The sequence below is a fragment of the Ambystoma mexicanum genome, chromosome 6p, assembly GCF_040938575.1.
Source record: "Ambystoma mexicanum isolate Mex_15411 chromosome 6p, UKY_AmexF1_1, whole genome shotgun sequence".
Classification (NCBI taxonomy): Eukaryota; Metazoa; Chordata; class Amphibia; order Caudata; family Ambystomatidae; genus Ambystoma; species Ambystoma mexicanum.
In genome coordinates, this window is record NC_090935.1 from 1,000,591,099 (window position 1) to 1,000,605,715 (window position 14,617).

Consider the following 14,617-nt stretch of genomic DNA (forward strand, 5'->3'; position numbering starts at 1 on the left):
TGTGCTGGCTGGGTACCAGTTCTGGAGCTGCTGGGCGGGTCCTCGTATCTCCAAGGGAGATGTTTAGGGGAGGGATCTTGCTTCCCTCTTGGAACTCCTGGCCTTCCTTCACTGCCAAGTGAGGTAGCCTTTGCCTTCAGCTCGGGTCCAAATGAGTCCTCCTTCTTACTCCTTTCAAAGTCTTCAGATGATCTGCTAAGTGAGGGGTTCAGCCCTCTTTTAAAGCCAACGGGGCCCATTGATTGGTGCAGGCTAAACCTACCTTAATGAACCAATCCTGGGTCCCCACCAACAATCTTCTGTTATGCAAGAGGTCAGGACCAGGGTGTTCTGCAACAGGACAGAGAAGGGGTGACAACATATACCTAAGCCCCACCAGTCTTCCTGTCAGTTAACCAGAGAGACACTTTGATCTACAACAAAGTCCTCTGACTCTTGATTAAAGCACAGGCTTCCCTTGCAGTATGTGCTGAGAGCAGACTTCCTGTCTCTCTCAAATCACATCCTTCGTCCCTCTGAAAGGGGTAACTGCTGGACCCAGACAGCCCATGCACTGCCTTTCATACAAAGAGTTGGGAACTAGCTTCAAATTGACACATTGCATACCAAAGGGGTGTTAGTCCCGCCTTCCTGTTGTCTCTTCTGGCAACCAAGCCTCTCCTGTAGGCTTGCTTCAATTATCTCATTAGTATGCACTGCCACCACCCAGAGTAGTCAAAATCCATGGAGCCTTTGAAATTTAAATGAGGCTGCTCATGGCTGGAGGAAGGTGTGCCTTCACCCTTCTGGAGATGCGTTGATGTTCAAATTCCAGCTAAATATGGCTGTCACATGCCAGCTAAATATGACAGGGGAAGACAGCACCTGTAGGCTGTGCCTTCCCGGAGTACACGTGACTATGCGTTTTGTGCGGGAAGCAGATGGACTGTGTGCGAATGGCCTCACATAGTCCTCGGAGGTTGATCTCCCATCACTCATTCTTATTATTAAAAAATCAAAAAGCCCAGGCGAGTGCACTTTCCCCGTGCAGATGGTCGAATTCCTCACAAAAAGTGACCACAGTTCATAAACTTCAAATAGGGTTTGAAAACCACCTATCTAATCATAAATCGAAAGATGAGAGCAAGCTACGAACATCAAATAATAATAACGCAGTTCTAGTGGTGTCTTGTCAAAATGAAAGGGCCTATACTAATAAACCTATTGCCAATCCTTATCTCTAAATACAAACTGTGTGCGAAACAATGTCCACACGACCTATTTAATCTTTGTGTTAATCTTTAGTTATTACACGATTTCGACAACACACATTTTAAAGATGGCGCGCTGCTTCAACCTCCATTTCAGCCCCAGGGACTATTTCTAAACATAAGCGCATGGCTCAGGTTGCATAGCAACTGGATGCATTGCGGCATGCGGACAGCAGCACTGCCTGAGCGCGCCTGTATCGTCACTCCGCACCTGCATTGGTAAGTCTATGGACTCACTCGTCCCACTAGCATAACCTAAGCACTGCCTCGTCCCAGAGTGAGCGGCAGCACCAGATTAATTTCCTGGACACTTAAACATCCGTATTCCATCTTATTTCTTAACAGCCTTTTTGTCCCACAGGAGTGTATCTCACTTTATACCTATAAAGTGAACAGGTTTTAGCTCTGCAAAGCGGTCATGACGTGGGACCCAGCGCTACTATCTAGCGACTTGTCCAATGTTTAACCGCCCACAATTAACTATTTCTGCATCTTGTCAACTCCAACAATCTAAATGCAGTCAATAGTTTGTCACCAGATACGGCGAAGGTCTACCCAGTTAGTGAAGATTTACTTTGTCTCCCTGAAAACTCTCAGGTCAGTTAACTGTGCGCACAGGACACACAGGATACTTTTCCTCTTGCAACGAACATTATTACTTATACACTATCACTTTAATCCACAGCAGACACATAGAACCATAGATATAACTTACCTGATGAAGAGCATTATCGCACAAAACGCATCGTAGCGAATAGGAGAGACGCTGAACCATACCACCTTGTTTCAGCCTAGAAATTGTCCCCACTGAGATATCTGTTCTCATGAATTCTTCAATTGTGAATGTGACCATGTTATGTTACAGTTGGGTACTCAAATGTACTTACCAAATTGGCTAACTCACAAGTAGTGCAAATTGTGTTAACATTGAAAGCTTTTTTCTTTTTGGAATGAAATGTTAATTTCTGTGTTCTGTAACAATTGAATTGCCATAATTTTCATTCAATCCTTGTAATAACTTTTCTTTATCAGTAAATAATTGTACACTATCTAAAAAAAATAAAATTGTACTGTGATTGAATTTATCCATGCAATTGATTTTGCCGTAGCATGCCCAGGTCGTGGCTCCCGAATTACTTGAGGAACCTCTTTTTGTACCTTAGTTTTGACCTTGTAGCCAAGATCAGACTGGGAGCACCTAAACCCTTAATCTTAATAAGCAATAATCTTGGAACTATTTCTTGAAACTGAGTAATTGAGTGTGCACCACTACACACACCTTTCTCTCTGATTCTTCAGAGGGTGTCACTTCTCCCGAAGCGAGAACCCTCCTCCATGAAGATAGGGAGGTGAGGCAGCTAACCAATAGTTCCCCTACGGGTGGTAATATGCGGGAGGATCTCATGGAGAGAGACTAAGGACTGATTGGGAGGCACAGCCCCTTTAAACCACAACCCGGTGGGCTGATAATAGGACAGTGAACCTCATGGGTCTAAACTGTGGCCTTGCACAAGTTTAGTACATGCAAGCTGCACAGCCCCCCCCTTAAAACAATATTCTTGGTATGGCTGAGGCAGGAACTGGTGCCTATAGGGCCCCCTCTGACAGAAAGCCCTGGGCCACCGCACAGACTGCCCATGCCTCGGCCGGCTCTGGGTGCAAGATGTGATAACCATAGTAAAGCAATACAAGGACACAGAGGTAGAAATGCAATAGGATTTCCATGCATTGAAAACAATCGAGGGACCATGTGTAAACACTCTGATAGACCCACAGATTAGACAACAATCTTAGGCCTGTTGCATTTCCTGAGTGTTTCCATGTATGTGCATTTTACTAAACGTGGGTTAAGTAGGACGGGGCCATGGAGCATTTTAAGATTGTACATCATGTAAAAGGCTTGGATAGAGGAAAGTGCGCACTTTTGAGTAGATCTTCTCCATGGACACACGATCCTGAGCAGAGGATCCTTTACACGTCTGCCCAGAAATACACCCGCTACTCCTCTCCCCTGCAAGAATTCTAAATATTACACCTCGTCCAAGCTTCTGCTTCACCAATCCTCTGCAGCCTGCCTCACTGTAGGGCTTAGCCTGGAGCTTCCAGTCTGTTCTTGCAGAGGTTCTCTGGAGCTCCTTACCATAGTGCACCCAAAATTTGAGGGAACCCTTCTCTGCCAGCGAGGCAATTAAGACCCGCTTTTCTCCCTTTTACCTTTCTGCTCCCGCTCTCTAGTCTTAGCCCTTTAATCTTCATTATGTCTTGCACTCCAGCCCGAGATCCCACCTCGCTCATAAACACATCAGATTCCGACCTTTCCTCGAAAACTAGTTAATATCAAAATGCCCTTGCACACAATTACTGCAGAAGTGAACACACAAGAAGCGGGTTCTGCATTGCTTTGCATTGTGAATCAATAACATAGTTTAATATCTGAACAGTAAAAAAAAAAAAAAGAAAAGCCACTGTTGCACTGGTGGAAATGCAACCAACACGCATTAACGAGGCGCTTGGAAAACCTCATACAAGATCTGCTAAATTCAAGCTTTTGGCAGGTTAGCAAATATCAAACAATACTGATTTCAAACCACAAATCCTACGTCCATGAAAGCAGTTTCTCAGTTCTGTACGCGGCACACACAAGTCTTTGGATTGGCATCCAACCACCATTCGCCCAGCAGGTACTAGGGGGCGACTGTTCAGTGCACAGCACTATCAGGGCAAAACGGCCTCAAGTCACGCCCTCCCAGGCCCGCTTCAACCTCCCAAAATCAAACAATGGTCTCCTTTGAGTTCCTCTTGAAGGACTGAAGGTTTAGCAAGGCCTGCTGGGTGGAAGGGATTGGGACAGTCCTTGGGATATGGAGTATCACTCTCTGATTGGTCCGGCGCCATTCATTATATAATCGGCAGTGGTATCTGAAAGACACCTAGGGAGAAAGGAAACAACATGTCATGGTTTCATCACGCGGGATTCATGTCTTTACAATATCAAAGCTCACATGGGAATTTCAAATGCGTAAGAAACACGGTATGGAAAGCAACCGCCCTGTATTCCACTCTTTCTTTCTTTTTTCACATGCACCCTACATCTTCATACAGTTATTTCTGACGGCCTCAAATGTAAATGAGCACTACTAGGACAAAAAACAAGGAGCAGCACTCGAGAAACCACAGCACACAACGGGCATAGAAAACCTCATTTATTGTAGGGTTGGTGCACTGGGTCTGGCAAGGCAGGTGCACTGTGCCTAATCGGCGGCTGAATTCTGCCTCTTGGCCAAAAGGATCTTTTTGCAGACTCGCTCGGATTTTAGTGATGAAGAAAACACCCCAATGTCAAGAGACCGAAATGCACAAACATCCTGTTTCAGGTTCCAACGGGTAATACGTCACAGTCCTGGCAGCGCAGAGGCAGGAAATGGAGTGGTGGAGCTAGGCTATGCCCAGACTCAACAAGGAAGGGGCACCGATACATACTGTACAGCATGCGCGTCTACCATCCTTAACACAATTAGAACACGTGGACACTAACACGCGCCTTTTAGATAATGCCAAAACTTATCTGGCAACGTCATCACACATCTCTATAGTATGCACGCACTGGCTGCAAACGCAATTCATTTTTTGTCATAAACCAGGCACTGTAAGGAGAGAAAATATACCCCACTCCCAATCACATAACATGCCACAGTCCTTTTCTATGAGGAGAGGTTTCCTATTTGCCAACGCTTTAGGGAACACACTTCCTTACTTTTGTTGTGGACATTTTCGTTAGGAGTCGTGCTACCAATTCAGAACAGCAAAATCCCATTGCTGTCTATGCTTTCCTATTTCAATCTCCAGTATTCGAATTTCCTCGGGAAAAGCACTGCCACACTGTAGGGCAGTGGTATTCCATTTTTTTTCTACTGAACTTTTGAACTTTCTACTGAACAGTTTGAAGCACTTGTGTATAGGCGCGTTATAAATGCCATATCATAACTTCCTACCACCGTGAGTAAAAATATTGTTTCCAGTAACCCCTGCCCCGCCCCTTCCATGATCTGTTAAAAGCAGGCAACGTCATCCAATCCCTTTTTAAAGAACCCCCGCATCCCACCTTGGCTTCCTTCAGGCCCCCCTCATTCCTGAGGGGCCAGCCCCACAGTTTGAAGACTGCTGCTTTAGAGTGTTTAGGGTGTAGTGCCCGTGTTCTTTATAGTTTTCATTTGCTACCAATGCAATTCGCTTTTGGGTCTAAAGCAGCCTGCAAATTGAGTAGTGTGTGGCATATCTCCATAGACAGGAAGGTGCTGGCGCAGCCAGAGATGTCACCAGAGCAGACAGGAATACGCTACTTCCGTGTAACGCCTGTTCTCCAGCATTGGTATCTTTCATAGATTCACATGCTGTAGAACAAGTAACTCTCTTACCTGGTAACGTTCTTTCGATGGGATGGTCCGACGACGTATTCCATATCTATGACAGGTAATCGGCACAGCTGTGGTGATTACCTGTCATAGATATGGAATATGTCGGAGGACCCAATCCCCTCGAATTAATATTTCCGGTCGTCAGGCTAGGAAACCTCTGTAAAATAGAGCAGTTTATTTTTTAAACTGAAACTGCAGCCATTTAGTGCGCTAATATAGTAATTTCTTGGGGACATATCGCCCACAGCCAAAAGAAAGGGCTCCCTTAGCTCCGCCCATGGAGGCCATGTTTAGATTTTTTTTACTGCAATTTATGTGTTGGGAGCCCTCTGAAATCTCTCTCAGAATATTCAACGTTTTCTTCTGTTTATACAAGTTTTTTCATTTTCATAATGTTTGTTGAATCCTTGACTAAGATGACATCTGTGGTTGCTCCTGTTCCAGTGGCAATTGCCCCATCAGAGCGGATTGTCGACTTCTACCGTGAGGCCTTCATCCAGCCATGGCAGGAAGTTACGCTGTTCACGCGTGCAGAGGTAAAGGGTACATTCACTACAATGATGCCGTAACAGCTCGATTGGGCCAAGGACCTAATTTCAGAGAGTTCGGAAGGAGTAGCAGTGCTCCTTTTGCATGCTGGGGGACTGCTCCAGCAGCAAGGAATGCTGGGTGTTGGCCCTGGCATGGTAAAGATCCTGTCCTGTGTTTGAGTGGGGTGATAACTAAAGTGGATGCTGCTGGTGCGGTCATGGGATCAGGAGTGGAGCCTTGCAGTTGGAGAAGTCGTGTGTGAGGGGGTAGAGTATGCGGAGAAAGCGCTTGAAGCAGTTTGCTGTAGTGACTTTAGAAGGGTTTGTGCAGCTCAAATTTCCTCGAGTTATTCTAGTCTCCAAACTTGGTCATACTTCTGCATTCTCTGTCGGTTCCCAAACAACCACATAATGCAACAGCGGGCAGAAAGAAAACTAAGTCCTTGCTAAGGATTTTGCGGAAAACCTATAATATCAAGAGGCATTTAAATATAGTATGTTTCGACTGTATGCCCAAGTATGGTACAGGAGGTATAACTAACAGGACTAACAGATTGAATCCCGCATTTATTTTATCTCCATCCTAAAGATGGTATTACAAATATGAGACACACAAAAAAAGATGTTGGGGACCCCAAATAGATGGATAATGTGGACAGTTGGTGAGCAGGTGCAAGTGAGTCTAGGTCAAGTGGCCTAAGCCCCGCCAAACTGTCAATCACTGCTAAACTGTTGCTGCCTTCCTGGTTTGCTGCCCTTTTCCCCTACTTAAGCAGCTCTACAGCCTCTTTTCCTTTGCAGTTCGTGAGCAGGTGCAAGTGGATCTAGATCACGTAGCCTAAACCCCACCCACCTTCTTAGCCCTGTCTCTTCCTTTCTGTTCTTAACTCTTAGATCAATGGCGTCCAAAGTGAAGGGCAGATGAAGAAAAGGGTATTTCCTGTTTGGACTGGGAGTACCCAGGGCCCAAACCCCTGCTCAGACAACAGGTAAGCACGCACTGACACTTGTTTTCTCCCTCTGTCCTCACAGGCCATCGCCACCATCACCAGGCAATGCCAACGACATCGTCCCTTCTGTAAGGCTTGCACTCAGCAATGCTCACCCACATCAGCCTCAAGCCCATCAGCACCCCCTCACCATGCCCAACACTGAAGTTGATGCTCGCCAACATCCGCTCAGCTATCACCCATGCAGCAGGCGACGCCATCTTCATCACCGAGATCTGGCTGACACCCACCTCCACCCACATCCTAGGCGTCCTTGTCCCTGATGGCTGTGGCATCCAACACAGAGACTGGCTGAACAAGACAGGCGGAGGCCTCGCAGTCATCCTCATGGCCCTGCAGCAGACTTGACATCGACAACATTACAGACCTGGGTATCAACCATGAACCCTGAGGGCTACTCACCTGATCTCACCTCCTGTGCCAAGTCCCTCAGATTCCACATAGACAAACACCTCTCCTTCAAGACACACATAAGTAAGAAAACTCAAGACAGCTTGGTATCAGCTCTCCTTCCTGCAGAAAGTAAAGCCCTTCCTCCCTCCGGACAGCTTTAGACCCACCTTTCAAAGACTGATCCTATCCAACCTGGATGGGGGCAATGCCCTCCTTGAAGGCCTCCCATTGTCCTCCCGTGTGCCCCTGAGAAGTGTCCTACATCAAGGTTCTACGCACAGACTACATCACACCGGCCCTCAACGACCTTCACTGGCTCCCACTGCACGCACAAATCACTGGCAAGTCTTGCTGCATCATCTATAAGGCAGTTTGTCCTGAAATCGCCCAGTCGCCGAGAAACTCAGCATCTCCGGCAGCCAGCGCACCACCAGATGCCAGGACACGTGCAGACTTGAAATCCACCGCAGCAAAAAGGAAGAAGCCAGAAAACAAGCCTTCTCTGCCTACACCCCAAGACTAAGGAACCACCTTCCCGTCAGCATCAGATTCGCCCCCACACTCCTAAAATTCCAAAAATAACTCAAGACCCACCTCTTCATGGAGTCTCTCCTCCTCAACACCTAGGACATCATGTCGCTCTCTCTAGACGCCATCGGTCCCTCTCCTCCCTGCCATCCTGTACAGCTGCACCCCTCAATTCCCCTCTGTATCCTACCTCGCTGTATGTCTGTTCTGTTACCCCTGAAAAGATCTCTGTTATGTATCTGCACTGTTGTATACCGCTGTAAAGTGCTCTGTTGCTTCTGAAAGCTAGGTCTGCGCTCAATTAATACAATATTAATAATAATGTGACAAATACTCCATTAAATCAGGGCATAATCGTTTGACATTGGTTCAATGGTTCTTTTAGGTCTTGTGCATCATGTTAATGGGTTAATCCCAGTTCGGTCTACTCATTCATCCCACGCGGATGAATGAGTAGACCGAACTGGGATTAACCCAGTAACAATCTCATGATCAATTGGTGCATGTCTTTAATGGAGTATTTGTCACATTAGTAGAACTAGCGGCATTTGCTTTTTAATGTGATACCCACATAAGACGCGACAATGAAACTTTAGAGTTATTAGGATTCAAGAAGTCGCAGAGTTTAAAAGTTGGATTTAAAAAGTCCCTTTCTTTGTGTGAATACAATATTATTAATAATCTAAGATGCCCACTTTCTTACCCCACTCTGGTTTGCAGAGAAATGCACAGATGGTTTAATTAATGGCCCTTTTGTTCATCTTCCTGGAACAGCAGTTGTGTGAACCGCTGCGCTCCTATCTGAATTTCAGTTTATCAAATAGGGATAGAAATGCATTTTTTTCCATGTTAGCGTGCATCATTTCCAAAATACTGCACGTCTGCTATGCATTTGAGGCTCTAGAGGCGTTAAAACGCATAATCCTGAACGAGCCCCAGATTTTTGCATTCATTAATGGGAATTACAGAATGCGGAAATCTACTGCAGAACAACGCAAAACTCCTAACGATAGCCTAAGCCCAATCAAAGGCTCTGCAAATAACGAAATGCTTGTGGGTATCAAAGACCTATGAAGCGACCCATAGTTTGACATCAACAAATGCACAAGATGAAGACAGCAAAGCACTTACTAGTGTCCAAAAGAGGTAAATAGTGAAGAGTGCAACAGTTAGTGCGATGAGGCCGACAGCTTCGAGCCGGCTGCTAAAGTGCAGATGGTCCACGGCCCCGCGCAGACACAGCCATCCCGAGATGGTGGCCAGTGGCGTTATGAACAGGAAGCACACCATGTCGCCGAAGAGAGTCCGCTTCTCATGTTGCGGACCGGGGTTGCGCAACCACTGCAGAAGGAAAAAACAGACCACCAAGTGCATGAGCAAAAACAGGTGTTCGGCTTATGAATGAGACAGTTGTTTTAATCTGAAGGACATTCTTTCGTTGGAAAAAACTGCAATAAATGTTCTTTGTGTTCCACATCATCCTCTTTTGACCAGTAACATATGCGCACAACCGGTGTTGCATACTAAAAACATCTGTTTTACATAATAAACATTGCTGGTATGATAAAAGGAGGAGTTAGCTCCTGAAAGGTGTTCGCCAAAGAAAAGGAACCATGAGACATTGCTAAATTAAAAAATCAAATGGCCGTATTTCCGCCCAGTTAACATTGTACTGCAAATGTAAAGAGCTCAAGTGCACACCTTAAATTGTTATGATTTCAAAAGTATTTGTGTAAAAAATGTCTATCAATGTCCAAATAATTCAGGGTGCTGTGGAGGTGCAATCATCCCAGGGACATGGTTAACCCTGTACTGCAGCCCATTCTGCATCCATCTTATAAAAGGTATGAATTGGGGCACACCATTGGGTTAATCAAGCTGAATGTATGCCAGGGTAATCTTCACGACACCTACTCATCATCGTCCCAGTATTACTCATGAAACGTCCTGTTTTAATTCTAACCAGTTCCCACATTCTTGGCTCCCACATGCAGACCCCTATATGGGTCAGGGACGTATCCAAGAACCTCATGGCCTATAGCAACATAACCTTAAGTTACCCAGCCCTAGTGGAGGAGGCGTCTGTACTGGGGGAAGGAGTGCGACAAGGAGCGAAGATTACTACTCATGGCATTATCCCCACACCCCTCTTTCTCATTACAGTCCTTACTCATTAAGTATACTAAAAACAAATCAGCAGTGCTGGAAATGGACAAAAGGTACTGGGGGAACTTGGGAGGGGTGGAGTTTTTGGATTTTCGGCAGTGTGGGTGGGACTCGGGCTGGATTGTCAGTGGTGTGGGTGAGTTGAGTTGGGTGGGTGTTCGTGAATATAGGATGCTGGCATCTTTGCATAAAACCAAAGTGCATTTTAGGAACATAAGAATGACCATCAATTCATCAAACAGGTGTCTAGACGGAACGGCACTCCGGCAAGACAGTTTTTGCTGGAGCACAACTCAGTCTTGTTCTGGCCCAGTTCCTCCCCTGCAAATCAGTAGTGCTTAAAACCCAAATTAAAACATAAACACTGAAACATAAACATACTTCACGCCTAGTGATCTTTAACCAGTGAGAGTTCCTCAGAAAGATACTGCTTGAATAACAGAGTGGCTGAAACCCTGACCCATCTGACTGTGGGTATGGGGTGGGAGGGGACTATATACCTGCACAAATGTAAAAGGTAACGCCCAAGTGGCCATTTTACAGACTTTCATGAAATGAATGCCTGTCATCCTCTCAAAGTAAGAAAGACCGTACATCCAGGCATGCCACAGCCATGGCATCAGCCAAGCCCCCCAGGAGCATGGTTATGACTAAGTTCTTGAGAAGGGTGGAAAGAGGACACCACCTTCGGCCTACAAATGTATTTCGCAATGCAAGATTATACTACATAGAAGTGAGTAAAGGAGGGCCCCTAGTTCCCTAATCCACCTTGCTGATGCAATGGCCACCTTGATGCGTTTTTAACCTGAAAATGTTCAAGTCCACAGTAGCTGAAGGCTGAAAGGGAGCCCCAGAAAAGCCCTCAAGACACTTGGGAGGTGCCAAGATCGATCCACAAATCCCAGGGGCGAGCAAGAGCAAAACCTTTCAGTAGAATGGTCATGAAGGGTTTGCCTCCTTAAAATACCCTCCCGGGATCTCTAAATGCCTGTATCACAGCACAATTCTCTCGGAGAGCGGAACGTGCAAATCCAAAGTCAATTCTGCCACCTCACACTCCAAGGGTAGGACCTCCTGTTTCCAGGCATCAGAAGACAAAGGAATCTCAGTTTTGGGCAAAAGACTTAAGGCTTGCCATCTTCCAAGAACCCTGGGGACCATCTCACAAATGCCCCAACGCCTCAGCCCCTCCATTTCAACAGCCAAACCTCAAAGCCCAACTGTTGTTCAGTGGAAAGCCCACCGATTCCAGCACAGGTGGATGAAACTGATGCAGAAGAAACACCTGATGGTCCACCAACTGGATTGGATGCGGAAGTTAGGCTCTCTTGGCTCACTCGGGTGCCAAGAAAATTCCCCAGGATTTGCTTCCCCAGATTTTCTGGATAAAAGGAATATCGGAAATCTTGGCTGCACCCAAAACAGATGGCATCGGTCGCTCAGCCTTTGACTCCTAGGTAGAGGAAACATTCCCATGCTAGGCAATCTGATTACCGGAGTGATTAGTCTGAATGCTGCCCTCAACAAACACCCATCCGAGAACGTTGGAAAAGATCAGCTCATGGTGTCTGCCAGAGCGGTCCCCACCCTGCAGATATGCGCACCCCAGAGAGATCGTAGATTGGCTTCTGCCAAAAGCTGCAGGGTCCTGGCAGCCAGTTCCAGAACCCTGGATCTGACCCCTCTTCGACCCCCCACCCCTTGCAATAACAATCCATGGTAGACGTGTTGTCTGTCCTGATCAGAACCGGACAACCCCAAATTACTAGGATAAAGACTAGCATTGCCCAGTGAATATCCTTTAGAGCCTTTTAATTTGAGGACATTGATCGCTCCTCCCGAGTCTAACAATGTTGGGTTGACCTCTGTCCCATGAAGGCACCCCAACCCACAAAGTTGGCACTGATAGTATTCAATACTGGAAGTAGGGGAATTGAGAGGGAGATCTTTCCCTCCCCAAAAAGGTTTGCTGAGCCCAGCCACCACTGCAACTGACCCCAGAGTTCCTATCAACATAGGAAGCTTGAAATCCTGAAAGCTGGGGAGCCATTCCCAGCGGAGGTGTGACAAAACTGGGTGCAGATGTAGCAGAGACCACAGGGTCACAGACTATGGCAGCTATGAGGCCATGAACCCTCAGCAAAGACCGACCAGGAGCCCAAGGATAATGGCATGACCCTCCACACTGCCTCCCCGAGTATGACACCTCGGGGAGGCTGCACACACCCTACTTTGGTGTGGAAGACAGTGCCTATGAATGACAGTCTCTCCGTCTGAACCAGTTGATTTTTTCAGATTGTTGAGACACCTATGCTCTTAAAACCTCAAATCCTGCACACACGTCACTTGACGAGACAGCCCCCTGCACCAACCAATTGTACAGGTAAGGATACAGTAAGCTCTCCCCCTCGTGAAGGTGGCCCACCAATGGCACCGGAACCAAACTCTAGGGCACCACTTGAAACTTAAAGTAGTCATGCCCCACTGCAAACTGGAAAGAGGAATGGTGAACTTGGACAAGGGAGCTAGGCATTGATGAAATGCAGTGATGCCAACCAGCCCCTCTGGGACACAAGGAAAATTATCATCTGTAAAATCTTCATCTTGAGCTTGAGATTAAAGAACTACTGACGTGAAGATTTTTCGGAGGATTGACCTAGATAATTGGTGCTCTCAGAACAGGGAGGTTCCATGTGATCTTACCGAAAATAATGTTAACGAATAGAATATTATCGGAAATGTAAATAATTTTTTTTATTTGGGAGGACCCCCCCAAACCTCTGTTTGCCCACGCTTCTAACCCCACCCTGAACCAATCCCTACCCCTTTACCCCCACCCCGGCATATTTAGTATTCTGTATTTTTTGCGGTAACATTTCACTCATTATCTTTTCGATAACATCACTGGATACCCAACAAGGACTGTGTATTGGTGGGATGTGGTGACAGTAATCTTCCATTCTTTTTGAGCATTTGTAAAGACTTGACTAAGGGTTCTTTCAATTTAAAATTAGTAGTGGGTCTCAAGTAGGACCTCTAGCACATTTCCGGATGTGGTTATGTGCAGAGTTTGTATTCGATTCTTTTGATTGACCTGGCTTTGATGGCTTTTGCTGCTAGATTAACTGCTCTGTAATTTTGGTTTGTATTTGTTTCTTGTCCCTTTTATGTTGCGCTCTAAGTCCTTCGGGTGTGTGGTGCTTTAAAAATATTCAAATAATAAAATAATAATAACATGGAAAGTCTCCCTGTAAGGCTGGACAACAGCGATTATGCCTTTACTGAAGAGGACAGTTTGGCTTCTTCTGGTAAAGAATACAATGTACTCACAAACTAGGGGGATCAAGAGCCTCTTTGAGTCCTTCCTTTTTTAAGCCGGGATAAGAGGAAACCCTTCTTAGCACCGTCCTCAAACTGTAGGACAGTTGCTCTCCCTCCTTCATCAGAGGGGTAACATTTTCAAAATTAATAAAGGTGCCACATGCATTAGCGTCGTGGACACCGCCTTACAATCAAGAAGTTTCCTCCCGTGCTCGCCTTCCTCATCAGAATTCAAAGAGGAGGAAGAAGTGGAAAAGTATGAGGACCTCTCTTCAGCTAGTTTCCCCTTTACTTTCTCAGTCTCCTTGTGTATGGCATCACTAATAAGCCTTTATCCACTCATTAGATGAAAAGATTCTCCCCTTGGCCCTTTCCCTGGCTGGGAGATTCCCCATTTTAGCACTATTCCTCCCCATCTCAGTGCTTCACATGAGACATTGCCAACACCCTAACGCTCCAGAGTCCTGTAGAGTCACTTTTAAAGGTCAAGGCCCGCGGAAAGAACATGAGACAGGCCCACTCCTCAAGCCCCAGGCAAGGAATAGAGCACTCACAGCTCAATGGGAGAGGCTGCAGCCTTTCTCCCCCTCCCCACACTTATCCCTGCACAACAATAGGGCTACTCTTGAAGCATACGCACTTGAGGAGAGAACGCCCCGAGAACGGGGTCCTCAACTGATGCAGCCCCAGTGCGGATCATAGGGCTGTTAGTGGCTCCCCGTAGCCACCACATTATGCCCAGGCGACTGTGCTACAGACCTCGGAGCTGCCGGCCTGGCTCGGGGACCATCACAGCCCCTGTTGTACTGCCTCTGCTCACTCTGCAGGGGAGAGGAGTGGTCCTCTGCATGCCAGCAGACACAGGGGTATCCCCCAAGCATCCAGAGTGAGAGGCAAGCCCTGCAGGCTCTCGGAATCACCGCCTGGAAGGACCAGAAACAATAACAAGAGGATCTTGGTAAGTTTCTTCCTTTCTAGGGGGTCATGGGTGGAGCAAATAATTT

General features: G+C 46.5%; 1 protein-coding gene across 5 annotated transcripts in view; it reads right to left on the bottom strand.

The window, feature by feature from the left end:
* Positions 1–3,639: 3,639 nt before the first annotated feature.
* Positions 3,640–14,617, bottom strand: part of MARCHF3 (membrane associated ring-CH-type finger 3) — a 574,560-nt gene continuing 563,582 nt past the window's right edge. For all 5 annotated transcript variants that reach the window (XM_069625604.1, XM_069625608.1, XM_069625603.1 and 2 more), the window contains 2 exons: positions 9,258–9,467; positions 3,640–4,180 (listed from right to left, as the gene is read on the bottom strand). In XM_069625604.1, the coding sequence (XP_069481705.1) occupies positions 4,022–4,180; positions 9,258–9,467 (369 nt within the window). In that variant the 3' untranslated portion in view covers positions 3,640–4,021. The remainder of the gene's footprint in view (positions 4,181–9,257; positions 9,468–14,617) is intronic.